The sequence below is a fragment of the Myotis nattereri genome (assembly GCF_964212035.1).
Source record: "Myotis nattereri genome assembly, chromosome: 4".
NCBI lineage: Eukaryota > Metazoa > Chordata > Mammalia > Chiroptera > Vespertilionidae > Myotis > Myotis nattereri.
This window is the reverse complement of record NC_138079.1, coordinates 35,371,872-35,390,033: the sequence shown is the minus strand read 5'-3', so window position 1 is coordinate 35,390,033 and position 18,162 is coordinate 35,371,872. Positions and strand designations below refer to the sequence as shown.

Genomic DNA, 18,162 nt, shown 5'->3' with positions numbered 1-18,162 from the left:
ATGGTGGTCCATGCCCCAACACATGGACGTGCCCTGGGAGTTTGTTAGAAAGGCAGGCTTTCAGGCCCCACCCCAGACCCACTGAATCAGAGAGAGCATGTTAACAGGCTCTCCGGTTGATTCCTAGGCTCAGGCAAGTTTTAGAAGCCTGTTTCATAAGACACAAAGAGCACAGCTTTCAGCAAGGCAGGGAGACACTGCTCAATAAGCGGTATCTTTCCTTCACCTTGTTGATTCATATTTCTTTGGTGAAAATGGCTCACAACAAATTGCTCTTTCTAGTTATGAAAATGACATCATAGAGTGGCAACTCTAAACACCTGCATTTCAGGTAGTCACCCATTCAGGGATCATCTGAGTAAGGCTTTGTCTCCTACTATCCTCAACTATAGAGTTCTGCAGCTCCAAGAAGCAGAAAGTAATTTCGTAAATGTAACTATTTCCAGAGACAAAGGAAAGGTCCAAATGCTAATGCCAAAGAAGAAAAAAAAAAAGTTCAAAGTAATCATAGTAATGGAAGTATTTAAAATCTGTCATAAATATTAGACTATGTTCTACATTCTAAAGGCGTTTGCCTAAAGATCGGTATGCATGCTTGTGTGTATGGAAATGCAATAAAAACATGAGTTATTTCTGTGTGTGCCTGCCTCTAGCTTCCTCTGCTGCAGTTTAAATCTGATTTGGAAAATAAAACATGAATATGCATCTGAGCCGTAAGGCATGGAGAACAAAGCCAGCATTTGCTGCTTGTGTTAATTAAACAGTTGATTCCTCTTGCCATTCAGGCCTTGGAATGTCAGAAAACAGCCTAGTTATAAATCCATAAACAGCTCAGATATTGTATAAAAGGGTTATTCACTGCAGGCAACTCACAAATCTACTTTGTTAAAGTTTACAAATACGCCTGACTTGCAAAGTCAATGACAGAAAATAATGCTGTGGTTAAAGGGCTCCAAAATGAATCCCCTCCCATTCCCATGGTTGGATCCCATAAATGCAGTCCAGAATGAACCAGAGGAAGGTGATGGGGATATTAGTAATGACTGACAAACTTTGAGAAAAGAGGCTTTTTTGATCTATGCTTAGGGTAAATTTATAAACACAGCAGGTAGGGTAGTAATAGAGCCTATTTAATTATCATTTAGTTTTGCCAGGAGCCACATAATAGTTAGGGTCAGCTTTGCAGGTTAAGATCTAAAGGTTATTGAATTTTAAATGAAAGATGAACAGCTGTTACAGAAATAACATTCCACCATAATAACTACCAATGAAATCATTAACAATCTGTGGATTAAATTTGCTTCCTTCCCATTCTCATTATTTATTTTTTGGTAGACATTTGTTTTAGGGTTTATTACATTTTTGTTAATTTCTTTGTTGTGCCTTTAGCCATTTTTCCCATTTATGTAAATGTTACCCACATTAACCTTCTCTTCCCGGGCGCAACTTTGCTATTATGGAAAGGAAGACTGGACAGCAATGAACTCATTTGCAAGTCCCACACCAATTTCTTTTGCGGAAAAAGCACACCATAAAAATCAGTTACATTGCCAGTATATTTCCAAATTCCATGTTAACAAAACTTCCTCAGATCAATTTTCAAGCCAAATTGCTCTCTCGATATTATGAAAGTCAGTTATGTGCGATGATGAGTGAGTTCTTTTAATCTGTTGGCTAAATTGTTTGACAAAGGTTAACATTTTAGTAGTCAATTCAGTGATACTTCATAAAATGACATTAAATGGCTGCTTCCCAACAGGGGCTTAAAGATAACGCCTGATGATATTTACCACTGATGACTTGTCCAAATAGCTCTTCTGGAGTGTCCCCAAAGAATGGCACGCATCCAACCAGAAATTCATAGAGGATAATGCCCATGGCCCACCAGTCCACAGGCTTTCCATAGCCCTGCCTCAGAATCACTTCTGGGGCAATGTATTCAGGTGTGCCGCAGACCTAAAAGATGATTGCAATATTAGAATAATTGGAATATTGGACGTAAATTAAAATGAGCAGCAGGGCCAAGCATCAATTATTTTGCCCAGAGTGCACCTGCTCAACCACATGGACAAAGAACGTAAAAACAGCACTGATAAGTTCGCATTCCTAATACCAAAGGCAATAAATTCTGTAAATACCAAAGAAGGGAAGTTTACAATTCTACCCTAATGTCAAACTATCTGTAACGTGCCATTTCAAACCAATCGCTTGACCCTGTTGGTAGCTTTGCCTATTTTACAGTATTAAAAACATCTGTAAGCCTTAAATTTAAAATCATGCGTTTTTATCTGTCACTCTCAGAGATAGTTTTAGCATTTGTATGGCCCAAATATATTCACATCCTGGATACTTTATAAAAGCATGACAGTTGAGATGTGTTTACCGTAAGTAACTTTACAATGAACAGATTGTGGGCACATGGTAATGAGGCATGCTTAAAGGGAAATGGGCCATGGCTCGGATTTTAGCACCCGTGATTGCACGATGCATCATGAGCTTCACGAGTACTCTACTGAGACTCCTGAATTCCTTACAAAAACAGTTTTCCATTTGTCTCTCTCACACTCTTACTTGTGTGCAATTAGGCCGTTCATCTTGCTAATAGACCATAATGTTGGGGGAGGAATGGACAGTTCAAAGAGGCCCATGGAGAAAAATGGAGGCAATTTACACTTTATTAAATGTAAGGCCTATATAGACATCTAAACCCTCGGTACTGATGTTGATCCGAAATTCACTGGCAATGTCGCACTTTGTATTTCTCTGTCGACATGAACAGCACGCATGCTTACCTGTTTGTCTAGGAACTCGCGAGCATCCTTCTCAATATGACCCTCATAAAGATTGGTAGTCATGCTCATCAGTCCCACCTTGGATAATCCAAAATCTGTCAGCTTGATGTGCCCCATGGAGGTGACCAACAAACTATGAGGCAGAAGGACATACATCACAACACTCACTTTGCAGCTCATTCTGTTTTTTTAACACTCTCCCTTCTCTTGTCAACTGTAAGACTCTTTAGTATATACACGTGTCAACCTTATGAGAAACCCAGCCCGGGAAGAGATAAAGTCACAGGAAGATGTCAAATACGTGCATCTGGCAGCTGAGGGTAATTCACAAGGGAAGGCCAGAGACCAAGTCTGGCTGATCTTTGCTGGAGCAGCCACATACACTATCATCTACAACCTGAAACTCTCAGAAAATTCCAGTGTGAAACTCTGACATCTATTTTCGGAATAAGAAAACAAAAGAGAAAGGGCTACAATAATATACCATGTCACACATCAGGAACTAAGATAAGCAACCCATCTGTGACTCAAATGAGACACAAGATAAGGAACGTGGACTGGAAAATGTAGCATTGTTTCAGATTTCAACTTCTGGGTTGAATTTAAATTTCTACTCATTAGCACAAAACCTACATTTCTTATACATGCAACACATTCACGTTTGGCAGCTTTATGAGTTTATATTTTTAAAATTTTTCATTTTAGAAGAAAATCAAAATGTTAATTAATTAACAATTACAGGAACAGAGGAGTTGAGGTAAAAAAAGCTACTAAAAGGAAATATGCTAAAATTCTAATACTTGTCTTTGCTCAGTAATGTTGTGCATTACTAAAAATATATAAAGAAAAATGGTTTTTTCCACTTTCCAAATTTTCTGGATTGAACATGAGTTATATGTATCATTCGATTCTCTGCATACATAAAAGCTATACATACTAACAGGTAATGCATTTAGAGGCTTTTCAGATGTGAAGAAAGCATGAAACATTTAATAACTGGCATCAAGATGAATAACTAGTCATTTGGAGAAAAATAGTCTATCTGTGTCTCAAATCAAATACCATAATGAACTCTATATAGATTAAAAATTTTTACATTAAATTATGAGTAAAACAGAATAGAATATCAAGCATATCACCTTTCAGTAGAAAAAGATTATGTAAGTATGATAGATAGAAACTATCCAGAAAACTAGTAGCAGTGTATGTAACTGTTCACTAGTTTATAGAATAAAGCCTTTTAAAGAACAACTAACCCTGGCTTCAAAGTCATCTTTTCTTTTGTTCCCTATAAGCTATTATTATAAGCATCATAGCTTTAAAGAATTACCATATATACTTTAAAATAACTCACTTGGGCACATTATGGGAAGATTTTAAAATGTGTAAAACAGCATTAAAAGAAAATAGTTTTATAGACCTAAGAAAGCTTTTATATTGTGTAAAAAAAAAAGATATATTTCATCAGTACACATACTTGTCTGGCTTCAAATCCCGGTGGACAATTCCATAATTGTGCAGATATTCCAAGGCCAGGACCGTCTCAGCAAAGTACATCCGGGCCATATCAACAGGGAGAGGACCCATGTTCTTCATTAAGGTAGCACAGTCACCCCCTAGGAAACACAAGGAAAAGACTGGGCAGGTATAGCATTGGCTAGGATTAAAGAAGGCCAGCAGTTTAGTCTTCAGATTTTCAAAGCAGAATGGCCTTTACCCACAGGCATAGCATATCATATTCATACGTGGAGACTGTGTGTTAAGGAATCATGCTTCTCATTAAGATGTGGTGTGGAGAAAATATAGATTTTTATTCAAGAAGCAGTACTCCGAAGAGAGCAGGTTTGGCTCTGATGTGGAATTGAAAATTGAAAAACTGCTAGCATAACTTTAGGAACACGGTGACAATTTAAAATATGCCCGTGAAAACCACAGATTTTGGAATCTGGCTGCCTGAGTTCAATCCTAGCCTCTGAGTGTTACAGGTGGGCAGATCTTAGGGAAACCCATCTTGGTTCTCTCATCAGTAATAGGATAGTAACAGTGTCATTCCTCCTAGGATTATTGTGGAGATTAGGTGAGGCAATCTATGTAAAGATTTGAAGATATTGCCAACACACACTGAACACAGGATAAATGTTAGTTGTTAAAATAACCACAAACAAAGGTTAATAAAGCAAAGTACTGGTATGGTGAAAACACTGATGGGTAGTAATCAGACAAGCTATATTTTTGTCTTATATCTACACTGAGTATCTAGTAAGTCCCCCCGCTTCTTGGGTTTCAGTTCATTCATCTGCAAAAGGAAATGGTTGGACTAAAATATATTTAAGGTTTCTTCCAGTTTCATAGTTTTGGGATTCTGTTCAAACTATTATAAGAGCTTAAATTAGATGCTTTAAAAATCGTTTTGGCCCTTGTCGATCAATTCATTTTATTAACTGTTTATGTCAACAAGTTACTGAGAAATGAAAGTCACAGTGACAACACTGGCTGGTGCGGCTCAGTTCGTTGAGCATCCTCCCATGTACCAAAGGGTTGCTGGTTCAATTCCCAGTAAGGGTGGATACCCAGGTTGCGGGTTCAATCCCAGGTGGGGTGTGCATGAGGCAACCGATCCAAGTTTCTCTCTCACACCAATGTTTCCCTCATGTCAATTGTTTTTCTCTCTCTCCTCACTTTATCTCTCTCTAAAATCAATAAAAAACATTTTTTTAAAAAGGTCACAGTGACAGAAGTGATCCAAGGCTGTGCTTCTGTCAGCTCACTGGGAAGTCAGAGGAAAGGGGGGTTGGAGACAGGATCCAGGGGTTATCTGGGATGAGCTGCCACTGCCCATTGCTCCCTGGTTGCAAGTCTCCGGGGGCAGGCCTGTAGGGAAAGGTGTGGGTATGCTCTCTGGAGGGAGAGTGTAGAAAGGATGTACTTCTAATTAATTCTTTAAGAGATCAATTGTGATGAATGCTGTTATGATATATGGTAAAAATAAGTAGAAACAATCTCATCACCTATATTCTAAATTTAATGACCAATTGAGAGGAGATAATAAGAATTAAAAGCTATTAAAAAAGAACAACAATCTTTTCCCAAATACTAGTAGCACTAATTTCCCCTGTTATAGTAGAGCAGGCTCCTTAAAAGCAATTATCACAAGATAATGACAGGGACGCATCCATCTCCTTGCCTGGCTCCGGTTCCTGGATGAACACAGCTATAATGTCACCCAAATACAGAGAGCTTCAGGCACACCAATGAGCGAGGCGTCTCTGGGCCAGGGGTCCGTTCTCCGTGTCAGACTGCCTTACCTTCCACATATTCCATGACCATGCACAAGTGGCGCCTCGTTTCAAAGGAGCAGTACATGCTGACCACAAAGGGGTTCTCTGCAAACGTCAGGATGTCCCGCTCCACGAAGGCCTGCTGGACCTGGTTCCGGAGAAGGAGGTTCTGTTTATTGATCTTCTTCATGGCGAAGCGCTGCCGGGACTCCTTATGCCGGACAAAGTAGACTGCCCTGAAAAGGAGCATGAGAGTTGGGGTTCACAGGAAGATGGGGTGCTTCTGAGTTCAGTAACCATGTGATCAGGTACTCTGTTTCAGTTCACACGCCAGGCGGAGTTCAACTCACACAAGCTACGCTGGCTGCTACCAACATCCGCCCCAGGCCAAGAGCCTTTGGCTAGATTGATTTTTTTAAGAAAATTCCTTCAATAAAGATCACAGGTCATACATAAGACATCAAATCCATCTTCACTGCTGAAGGAAGAAAATGTCTCCAGAGTGGGCTGTTTTCCAATAGCTACCTGATGTTTTCAGTTCCACAAACAAAACAAAATCCAATACAGAAGTCAGAACAGGAGAGAATTAACGGAAGTGCATACAGACCTTGAGAGCAAGATCCTTCCTAACATTAGAAACCTGTTAGGCATTTCCCTCCACTGACTACAGCAAATATTTCCTATGTGATACCTTTGGAATCTGCAAAAGGAGCATCGCTTTTTAGAGTAGTTGCCTTCCAACTTGAGAGACATTTACTTCCCATGAAATTTCCAGATAAATGAGGAGTGTATCATAGGTCAACTAAGGCTGTTTGGCAGCAAAGAATAGTATATTTCCTCACTGCAACTCTTGGCATGAGGAACACCTGTGCCTGGTTCAACAGAAAATGCATTTCCCAGCACAAAAGGAGGCCATAATACGCTGACTGCTGCCCCATCCAACCTCTGGCCAAGGTGTCAGGCAATTTTATGGTAAAATTTGTAGGCTGCGTTGAATCTGTGCCAAAAGCCTCACTTAAGTACTCCACAGGAGGGACTGAATGACCTTCCCCATATTCCACGACCTTGCACTGGACTCCCTGAGGCTTTGAATGTTGTAGAGAAAAGGAATAATTAGGAGGAGTCTTAAAATCCCACCTGGAAATGGTGAGCAACGAGGAAAATGCCTTGGACTAACTTTTTTTCTCATTAGCTTCTCCTCACTTGTCATTATTGTGGGAGAACAGATTTGAACTCCCAGGTTAGGTAATGCTCAGATAAGTAATAATTTACCCAAAGAGCCATCAGTCATTAGAATTGTGTAATAGGTTATATGAGGCTACCCTGCAACAAATGCAATGATCAAATAAGTAGTTATTTACCTAAAAGCAATCAATCACAGTAAGATATACCCAGTGGTCTGCCTCCTAAAACTAGGGGTCATCTGTTCTGAGATCCATTTTCCACTAGTTATTTTCACTGTCCAAGAAATGAATATAGGGGGACTAAGACACCCTATATTCCTGCTTAGCCCATACAACAGGATGGTCCACTGACATAAATTTTAAGTATATTGCACTTAGGTTTAATCAAAGCTCCCATTTTCCCCTTAACTGTTCAACCAGGAATTCATTTTTCTTTCAAGTATGTGTATCTCTATTTTTGTCTTCTCTTTGTATTCATCTTTTCCTTTCATTCACAAAATCCCATTTTTTTGGGTCTCTGTTTAAACATTACTTTTTTTTCTTTACTCCTTTTTTTCTTTCTCATCATTTCTTTGGTATTCTTCTTCCTTTACTTTCTTTAAAGCACTCTTAACCTCACTCTACATAACTATGTTAAGGCATAACCTGGAGCTGTTATTCCCACAGCATAACACCCTGACACAGAAGCTGACCCACTGGGTGCTCATGCTTTCTGCGTGGGCTAGGACCATGTCAGGAGGCCTCCAAATCCAGGCTCCCACCAGCTGAGCTGATTTCCACACCTGTTTTTCTGTCTAGGCTTGATATCATGATTAACTAATGTAAAACAATATTTAGACAGATGAAACATGAGGGTGAGAAGGAAAAGCATCGCTGTTTATAAGAAAATTAGAGGCTGGTGCACAAAATTCATGCACGTGGCGGGGGGGGGGGGGTCCCTCACCCCGGCCTATGTCCTCTCACAGTCTGGGGCCCCTTCGGGGATGTCTGCCCACCCGTTTGTGGCTGGATGACCTTTTACTGCTGCATGACCTGCTGCTTGAGCTTCAGCAGCTGCTGCACGTGCATGGGCTGGGCCACCATGGTCTGTCCTGTGAACACCATCGAGTGGGTAAGTCAAGCATGGAGGCAGGCTCACCCTGAGTTCCCTACACTTCCCTGAGTCACTGAGTTGTTCAGACTGACTGCCTTCTACAGAGAACGGCACCGGGATCGGGCCTAAGCTGGCAGTCGGACATCCCCCTTGCAGTCCGGCAGGTGGCCAGGGAGGAGCCAGAGTCAAGGCCGGGTGCCGTGCTGCTCATGCTCATCCTGACCTGCTGTGCCTGCTGCCACCACTGGGTAGTGCGCTTGCCAGCTGTGAGCCCGGCTTCTGGCTGAGCGGCACTCACACTGACCACCAGGGGGCAGCTCCTGTGTTGAGCGTCTGCCCCCTGGTGGCCAGTGCGCATCATAGAGACCAGTTATTCCAGTTCTTCCGCCATAATGGTCATTTAGGCTTTTATTATATAGATTAAATAGAATGTTTTGGAAAGTGAGTTACTAAATACAATTCCTATTGTTTTAGTATGGGTGAAAAGATTTCCAAAAGTTAAGAAAACAATAAAAATCTAGATTCTTACATTCAGATGGCTCAAGTTCTTCATCTTTAAAGAAGTTTAAGTTGGAAAACAGAGACAATGTATAAGTGTTTATAGTGGCTGTCGTAAAAAGGCCTTACATCAAAAGACTAGTAAATTTGCATATATTTAGTTTAAATTAAAATGTTTAAAGTACATATCATTTATTACTGATTTCCTACTTTGACCAACTTTTTAGTTAACCAACCCACTACTCATTCTTTCTAAATCAGATTAAAGGCTTTTCTTTTTTCAACTACTGATTGAATAAAATCAAAATCCAAAGAAAACCTGAGTTTCTCCTACACAGATGCTGGGAGCAGGACAGGCAGATGCATGGGAGCCTAGGAAATAACTTGGCCTTCCCCTGGATGTAAGACAAGCACCGGTAAACAAACATTGCCATGAAGAGGAGTTTTTGAAATAGTTACTGAAATTTGGAACTCAAAATGTTAAAAGAAAGATAGTATCCTTATATTATCACTTGCCTATCCAGGAGAGTGATTGGAATAGCGCTTACTTTCCACCTCTCCTTCCAATATTTAATACTGAGCAGGCTCGGTGCTGAGGACCCAGACAAATGACATCGCTAACTCCACTGCTGGCCTCTCAGAAGGTTCCCATTTTGATTTTCTGTCAAGCATCACCATTTCTTACATGAATAACTGTTCAGCAGTATGTCTGAGAGCAACAGGAAGCAGGGGAAGAAGGATGGAGCTGTACACAATTTTATGAAAGAACAGAAGAGAATGCTGCCTTAGGCCCTACTTGACCACCATCCAGACTAGGTTTTTGGTGGCACTGTGTGAAAAACTGCTGCAACCTTTCTTCTCAGATTTTGAGTTCATAACGTTTGATTTGACTTTCTGCTTTCCCCTTGCTATGATGTGCTTAAAATGATCAGCTAATCCTTAGGAAATTGATGTAAACCAAGTGAAATTAATCCTTTAGGTAGCTTGAGCTACCTCTGCCTCAGGACACACATATCTTGATCAAGTTGCAAAAGTCAACTAGACTTCTTAATTAGAATTTCTTTTGTCTTACGTTCTTCATTTTTACATGTTTGTACCGCTTTAGGAATATTATTTCTTAGTGCTGACATTTGTTTATTTAGTAATAATTGCTATCTTCCACATACACCTTTCTCGTTAATCAAGGTTCCAAGTCTAAGTAAGGAGAGAGAGAGAGAGAGAGAGAGAGAGAGAGAGAGAGAGAGAGAGAGAGAGAGAGAGAGAGATTGAAAAGAGAAACAAAGAGAGGCAGATAGCAGCCAATAGACAGACATCTAACACTGCTAAGCAGAGCTGTAAACCTCCCTACATGATAAAACTGGAGTCAAGTGATTCAGCCCCACACCTCTTTGCTTTCTGCCCCCAGGGTGGTTTTCCTTGAAAAGGCTGCTTCTCTCTCTCTTTTCCTACACTGACCACCCTGTGAAATAGAAAAATTCAAGGGTGGGAGGTGATGCAGGGAGCAGGGGCGCCTGGGGCCTGGTTTCTCGCTGCGCCAAGCTCCGTGCCACCGTGTAGAACTGAGAGGTGTGTGGGGGGTGGGTGGGGGGTGGAATCAGACGCTGACAGGATCTGGAGCAGAATGAATCTGTCCTATCGGGAGTGTGAATGTTTGATGCGTATAAAATTATGCCTGAATCCGAGAGCCCAGCACAAAGCTGCACATGGGAATGGAAGTGCATGTGTTGGAGGGAAGCCGAGAGGAAAGGCTGGGGGAGAGAGTGTGCGGCAATGGGGCACCTGTCACAGGGCACATCTCCTGACCTTTGAGGTTAAAAGAGAACAACTGCGTCAAGGCTAGAAGGAAAGCAAAATGGGGGAGAAACGTTGTGCCTTTCAAGTTTAATGTTTTTTTTACTCTTTAGAATTTTTAGTCAATTTTATGCTTTCACTTTAAAAACATTCAAAGTTGTCATTTAAAAATCCAAGTGCAAGTGCTCAACTGAAGACCTCGACACCCCAATTAAGATGACCAGAGGTTATAGCACAAGAACACCTCCTGTCAGGAAAGAGCTCTGTGTGGGGTCAGTGCCCGTGACCTTGCCCGAGCCCCTCCCGCCCCAGCCAAGAGGAAGTAACATCAACTGCCCACAGGCTCCTGTGGGAGACAACATAGATCAGGTAACTGGACGATGAGGCACACACTGAGTGTTAGCTTTCTACAAAGTGCCACATTGGCATGAAGGGATGTTTAATTTCCAGTCAGGCATCCGCAACGTTAAATAGAGAAGGAAATCAGATGCTTATCAAATTAGCAAGTTGGCTTTGTGATATGAATTGTCAGTAAGCAGGATGCAGATAAAACCACGACGTGCTTTAGCATGACATGTAGGAAGAAGCTCATCCTAATGAGAGGATTAGTTCTCAGCACAACCAGTTCTCAAAATCAGTGTCACCACGAGTCACTGACGTGAACGCAACACTGTCACAGAGTTGCCTACGAAAGCCTCCCACAGAGGGTCCACTTGTTCAGCAGCCAGGGAAGCCTGCAGCCAGCACTTTGACTGGGTGGACCAATGGGCATAGCTCCATTCAAATTCAAATGAGAAATAATTATTACTTAAAGGAAATCTGTCAAAAATGTAATGAGAGATTAAATCTGAGAAGAGCCAAAGAGGAAAGAACGTTTCAGTTGATTGGCAGAGGCTCCTGCAGGCAGCTTGTGAGCCCATTAACGACTTGGCCTGCATCCTGGGTGTTTACTGATTCCTAGCTTGTTTAACTTCTTGTATATTCCCAGCCATTCCCCAAAGTGTGATATACCTCATCTACTATACAGTGCTTTAACTGCATTACAAATGAGTTTACTCAACCAATTAGAACTCCAAATACTGCTAAGATCTATGCCCACGTTTTATAAAAACGGTGCTTCACAGATCATCTTATTCCAGAATTCCACTGCCAATTAAACCTAGCAGTGCTCAAACCATCGGCCCATTAAATCAAAGTCCAGCCTTCTCTCCAATGAAGTAAGAAATCCTCATAGGGTCTCCAAAACTAAAAAGAAATACAAATAATAAACAAAACCCACAAATAAGTGCATGCTAAAATAATCTTCTTAAATGAAAAGTTTCAATGAGATTCTTGAAGGACATAAAGTATCCCCCAAACAAACAAACCTCACAAGAGAGCATTTATAAGCCACATCAGGAAATATGTCACTTGACATATCCTGAAAGCAAATCAGTGAAGCATAGGAAAGACCACAAATATTTAAGTTCTTCTCTAAATTAATGGTGTGGAAAATATTAGAGGTAAAAAAAAATTGTAAGGAGAAACATCCCTTGTGGCACAACAAAAATCACTTTTATCTCATCTGCTCACTTGTGTGATAAATGGCAATAAATGTCTAGGAGATTGTTTATTGCTTTCCATATACAGATGGAACTGGGATTAATACTTAATTAAACTAGAGTTCTTGGGCCATCTAAAATGGATCAGGACATAGTTTGTGTATTAATTACCCTTTTGAACTATTTATTAGAAACTCAGAAGGATCCTGTCACTATTGGCCCTTTGCCATGAGAGTAAAGTCTCGTGTCTATAAAAATGGATTAAGGAAGAGGGACCACTAATGTCATCAGATTATATAACACAGTGTTCAACTGAAAAACAATCCTGGTGTAATATAAAGACTCAAAGAAATGTACTGCTCTTAATTTTCAACCAACCTTTTTATCTAAATACTTCTCTACTAGGTTGAGAGCTGGTCAGGGAGGAAGTACTGGCTAATTCTCAAGCAGGAATGCTATATGTGAATTTATACATATTCAAACATATTTATTCTTGTTCAGATGCTAATATATATGTTCAGATACATATCCTCCTGTATAATAAAAGGGTAATATGCAAATTGTCGTCTCAACTGGCAGTTCAACCAGGGGGTGGGGCCGGCCTGCCAACCACCTGCAGCCCCTCACCCTGGCCGGCCCGGCCCAATCAGCCCTGACTGGGGCTGGTTGGCTGGACCCTACCCGTGCACAAATTTGTGCACCAGGCCTCTAGTATACTATATCTGGGTATGTATGTGTGTGAGTATCTAAACATATATTCATACATATATCTATATCAACCAAGAGACAGTTACTTCTGAACCCGAAAGGGCAGAGTAAAGGAGGCAGAAATAGGCATATATACAAAATTTCTTTTACTTTATAAACCTTTACTTTTGAATTCATCCTCTCTGATCCTCTAAAATAACTCTCAGGCCACCTGATATGTTTTCTGATGGAGTATCCAGTGAAAAATGATTTTGGCTACATGTTATACCCATCAATGAATGAGCAGAGATGTAAAAACTAAAGTCCCTATACAACAGCTATTTGACATAAGATAAAGGTGAAGAATACAGTACTTTAGTGTGTTAAAATACAACAGAGTTTTCTTTAATTACTTACCCATAGGCTCCATTGCTAATCAGCTTAATCGTTTCAAAATCACTTTCCCGAGGTTTCCTTCGAAGTTTCAGGGAAGCATTTGAGCTCTTGGAAACAAAATACGGAAGTTAAAAAATAGTTGAGAATTCAAGCACCACAGCCAAATCAATAATATTTTTTAATTACATGCTCTGTTGTTTAATATGTCGAAGAGCCATATTCTAGCACAGGAACCTGAAGGACAGCTTCCAAGATCAATTTTCTAGAGCAGTGTCTAAGTTTCACTTAAGTGCACCCACATTTCCAGGAGCTGAAGGCACCAAGTGTTTGAAAATTCCCAATTTTAATTCACCTCTATTAACTATTCAGGTTAGCCTCATCCTAGTCTTTTAAAGTTTGAGATTTCAAGTTCCTCTGGCTTCAGCTGGCCGGAAAGAGCTGGTTAGAGCGGCTGTCCTTGGGCCTCGGATGCTGTGTCTTCTCTGTTCCAGACCAGAGCACGGCTATTTCACTCCTGTGGCAGCCTTTCTTGCTTGGAAAAGGTAGTCGGCAGCCAATGGGACACCCAAACATAGGATGTCTGCCTTTCTCTAATTCCATACCATCAATCTTACTATAGTTTAATCTTAGTGTTCAAAAAGAGAGCTCTTTAAAAGTTTAGTTCAAAGGATAAGAACAAAAAAAGTGCTGCTAAAAAATTGTTTTCTCATACTCCATGTATCCTTAGCATTGAGAGGGGGTTACCAGCCTCTTTGCTGCTACTGCAGAGCCCAGACTTCCTTTCCTATAGTCTGGGAAGAAACGCCACCCTCCCCCATTCAGAGCTGTCATCGCTGACCCTGTCATCCACTCATCTTTGCAAGACTTGGATACTCAGCTTCCAACCTATCTTTCTGCCCACATTCTCTCACCATCTGGGTGCCTTCAGTGTCTACACAGGTAACTCACATAGCATCCTGGCCTCTGGGTTACTTGACCTCCTCAACTCAAACAACCAGCTCTCTTCTCTATCTTCCCTTGGCCTCTGGCCACAGGACCTAGATCTAGCCATCACCTGCCAATGCCCCATTTCAGAAAATATAATTCAAGACTGGGGCCAACTTGTCTCATTAACTCTTCCTTACCCGAGAGTGACCTCATTTATGCCAATGAATGTCTCCTAAGTCATTCGAACCTCTACCTAAAACCCCTCCTCCATGTGCCAAAGGATACTACACCCTGTACATAGCTACACCCTGTACATAGCTGCTAGTTTGAAGGCTCTTCTTGGAGGTCTCAGAGGGACTTTAGCCTCAACACATTCAAAATTATGACAGTTATAATAAACAGAAAAAGCTACCATTCATTTAACATTGACTTAGTGCTGCTGTCCTAACCATTTTACACAAACTATCTCCTTTAAACTTTTCTATCTATTTTGCAGAGAAACAAACAAAAAAACCCTGATGCACAGAGAGAACCCACAGTTAGTAAGAGGTGGAGCCAGGTTTCAAATCGAGCAGTTTGACTCCAGAGCCTTGATTCTTAGGTTACATGGCTGCTCCTCTTTCCTGATCACCCCAGCCTGCTCCACCTGATTCGTCTTCTGGTGCTCAAATTTAGGGAGAACGGCAGAGCATCCGGGATCTCTCACCTGGGCGCTGCATCAGCCTCTACACTGGCTTCCCATGGTCACCCCTGCCTGCTCCTTGCAATCCGTGTGATTTCTTTCAAGCTGGAACTCAGATTGGGTCATCTCCCTGTGACTCCCTCCACCCCACATACCCATATATTTCCTCCAAAACTCAATTACTTCCCATTGTTTTGAAAGAAAAAAATTGACAGAAGATGAACAAGGACTTCTGAGTCCCTTCTTAACCAACCTCTCCAGTCTCTGCAGTGTCCCTTGCTCTTAGTCCTCAGATGCACTCTGCTCCCTTGCATCACAGTCTTTGCCTGTGATTTCCCTCAGCCTGCCATGTTCCCTCTGCCCTTTCTCATCCTAGTAACACCTCACATCTCAAGCGCAAGTGTCTTTTGGGACGCTCAAGACGAAGGTAAATCTCTTCATGTTATGTTCTAGTAGCACATGGCCCTTTTTCTTCATAGATCTCATTCAAGTTTATCATTTTAACTGTTTTTGCATAATTGTATTTTATTATTTCCCAGTAATGAATGCATCACTTCACTGGAAGCAAAGATCCTTTCTCTTTGAAGGGAGGGGCTAAAATTTTATGCCTAGTGCCTTACACATGGAATGCACAATAAATATTTGTTGAACAAATAAAGTAATTAACCCAGCCCAAATCTCCAGATGCCATAAACAGAAAAACTAACATCATATTTCATCAAGAAAGATACTTACACTCACTGATTCATCTGTTTCCGGTGTTTCTGCCGTCCCGCTATTATAGTTTCCCAACTGAGCCATTTCTAAGATAAAACAGACAAACAGCAAAGTTTAAGAGAAATAGGACAATTGCATTTAGACAAGAATACATGCTGAAACAACCGAAAAATAATTTTTCCAATATGAAAAAAAGAAAAATTTACTCTATGTTCTAATGAACCCATAGAAAAATCTTCAAAATGGCAAGAGCCAACAACTGACATTTGGAAATTATTCATTACAAGTCTTTCCCTGGAACCTCATTTCTTTCTTTCTTTTTTTTATCATCTGTATACTGTATTGTGTGTTCACCATCCCAAGTCAACTCTCCTTCAATCACAAACTGTTGTCTGTGTCATTAAGTTTTATTTGCTTTATTTTTTCTTAATCCCTTCACCTTTTTCAAACGGCCTCCCAACCCCCTCCTCTGACAACTGCCAGTCTGTTCTCTGTATCTGTGTCTGTTTCTGTTTTGTTAGTTTATTTTGTTCATTAGATTCCACATATGAGTGAAATCATAGGTACTTGTCTTTCTCTGACTGCCTTATTTCACTTGGTGTAACACTCTCCAGTCCACCTGTGCTATCACAAAGTGTAAGATTTCCTTCTTTTTTCCTTTTATTTTCCGGCCAGCTAGTATTCCATTGTGTAAATGTTCCATGGCTATTTCATACACTCATCTACTGATGGGCACCTGGGGTGCTACTAAAAACAACGCTGCTATGAACATAGGGCTTCATATAGTTTTTCAAATCAGTGTTTCGGGTTTCTTCAGGTATATTCCTAGAAGTAGGATCACTGGGTCACAAAGCAGCTCCATTTTTAATTTTTTGAATAAATTCCATACTGCTTTCCACAGTGGCTGCACCAGCCTGCATTCCCACCAGCAGTACATGAGGGTTCCCTTTTCTCCATATCCTTGCCAACACATGTTGTTTGTTGATTTATTGATGACAGCCATTCTGACAGGTGTGAGGAGATATCTCATTGTCGTTTTGATTTGCATTTTTTACATATGTCTATTGGCCATCTGTATGTCCTCTTTGGAGAAGTGTCTTTTCAGGTCTTTCACCCATTTTTTAATTGGATTGTTTGGTGTGATGTGTGTGTGTGTGTGTGTGTGTGTGTGTGTGTGTGTGTGTTGAGTTTTATAAGTTCTTTATAAGTTTGGGATGTTAATCTTTATCAGATGTATCATTGGCAAATATATTCTCCCATTCAGTGGGTTCTCTTTTCATTTTTTGATGGTTTCCTTTGCTTGGCACAAACTTTTTAGTTTGATGTAGTCCCATGGAACCTCATTTCTTATGAACACCGAGACATAGGTACGTTAGATCTGGGCCTCTGCTTTAGCTAGCAGGATTCACTGCCTGACACAGCGGTTCTCAACCTTCCTAATGCCGCGACCCTTTAATACAGTTCCTCATGGTGTGGTGACCCCCAATTTCATTGTTACAAATTGAACATAATTAAAGCATAGTGATTAATCACAAAAACAATATATAATTATATATGTGTTTCCCGATGGTCTTAGGCGACCCCTGTGAAAGGGTCGTTCGACCCCCAAAGGGGTCACGACCCACAGGTTGAGAGCCGCTGGCCTAACACAACCACCACAGCTTAGAACTGGTTTGGGGGTCAATGACTGTGCTTATTTATAATCAGACAGTCAAGAGAAGCAAGTCTTCCCAGGCTCTGACAGGCATCAAAGAAGCACTGACTACAGCTCAGAGGTGATTCTCAAGTTGTAATTAGTATCCCTTCTTCCATTCCTTCATGTCCACTAAGAGATAGATCACCTAGTACACTAAGAATTTGCAGTTTGTCAGAAAGAAAAGTAATACTAAGTGGTTAAGAGGGACTTGGGGATGCAAAGATGTGGGTTACCACCATTATCAACACTTACTAGTGACCTTCTAACCTTGGGGTCTTTCTCTGTAAGATGGCAACAATACTATATATATGGACCCCTACATTCATGGCAGCATTGTTTTTAATAGCACCCCAAATGTCCATCAGTAGATGAGCTCTTTATGAGTATTACTTTTATGATAATGCATGTGAAGCTCTTAGAATGTTGAGTAACAAAAATTAAGTGCTCACTGACTGTTGATGGTTATTTAATATTACTGAGTATATTATGTACTTAATCCTGGGCTGGATGCCACATGCTTGACACCAGCTTATTACCATGGCGGTCTAGTTAAAAGAGACAAAGTTGTCTAATTATTCAACCTACACTGGGATGCAACCTTGAAGACTCAAATCTAATTCAGTTTACTGTTCATTTAGATTTTTATACTTAAAAAACATGTTTTATTAAAAAAAAAGGACATGAAAGAATTTTCTCCCGAACTTTGGTAGGGGTTATCTCTGAGTGGTAGGATCACAGGTAATTTGCATTTTCTAATATTTTCAAACTTGAACATGTATAATAAAAAGTTACAGTTTTTAGATGGATATTTCTGTATGCATCTAAAATTATTTCTTAGGCTCTTATTTCATGTATTTATGTTCTTATAAATATAATTACC

At 40.6% G+C, this 18,162-nt stretch overlaps 1 protein-coding gene across 1 annotated transcript in view; it reads right to left on the bottom strand.

Moving 5' to 3' along the window:
• MAST4 (microtubule associated serine/threonine kinase family member 4) overlaps positions 1 to 18,162 on the bottom strand; it is a gene marked incomplete at its 5' end in the record, with an annotated part of 512,560 nt that overhangs the window by 32,647 nt on the left and 461,751 nt on the right. Inside the window, 6 exon segments of the mRNA XM_081090007.1 lie at positions 1,791 to 1,956; positions 2,793 to 2,925; positions 4,270 to 4,408; positions 6,098 to 6,306; positions 13,282 to 13,367; positions 15,605 to 15,672. Coding sequence (XP_080946133.1) covers positions 1,791 to 1,956; positions 2,793 to 2,925; positions 4,270 to 4,408; positions 6,098 to 6,306; positions 13,282 to 13,367; positions 15,605 to 15,672 — 801 coding nt within the window.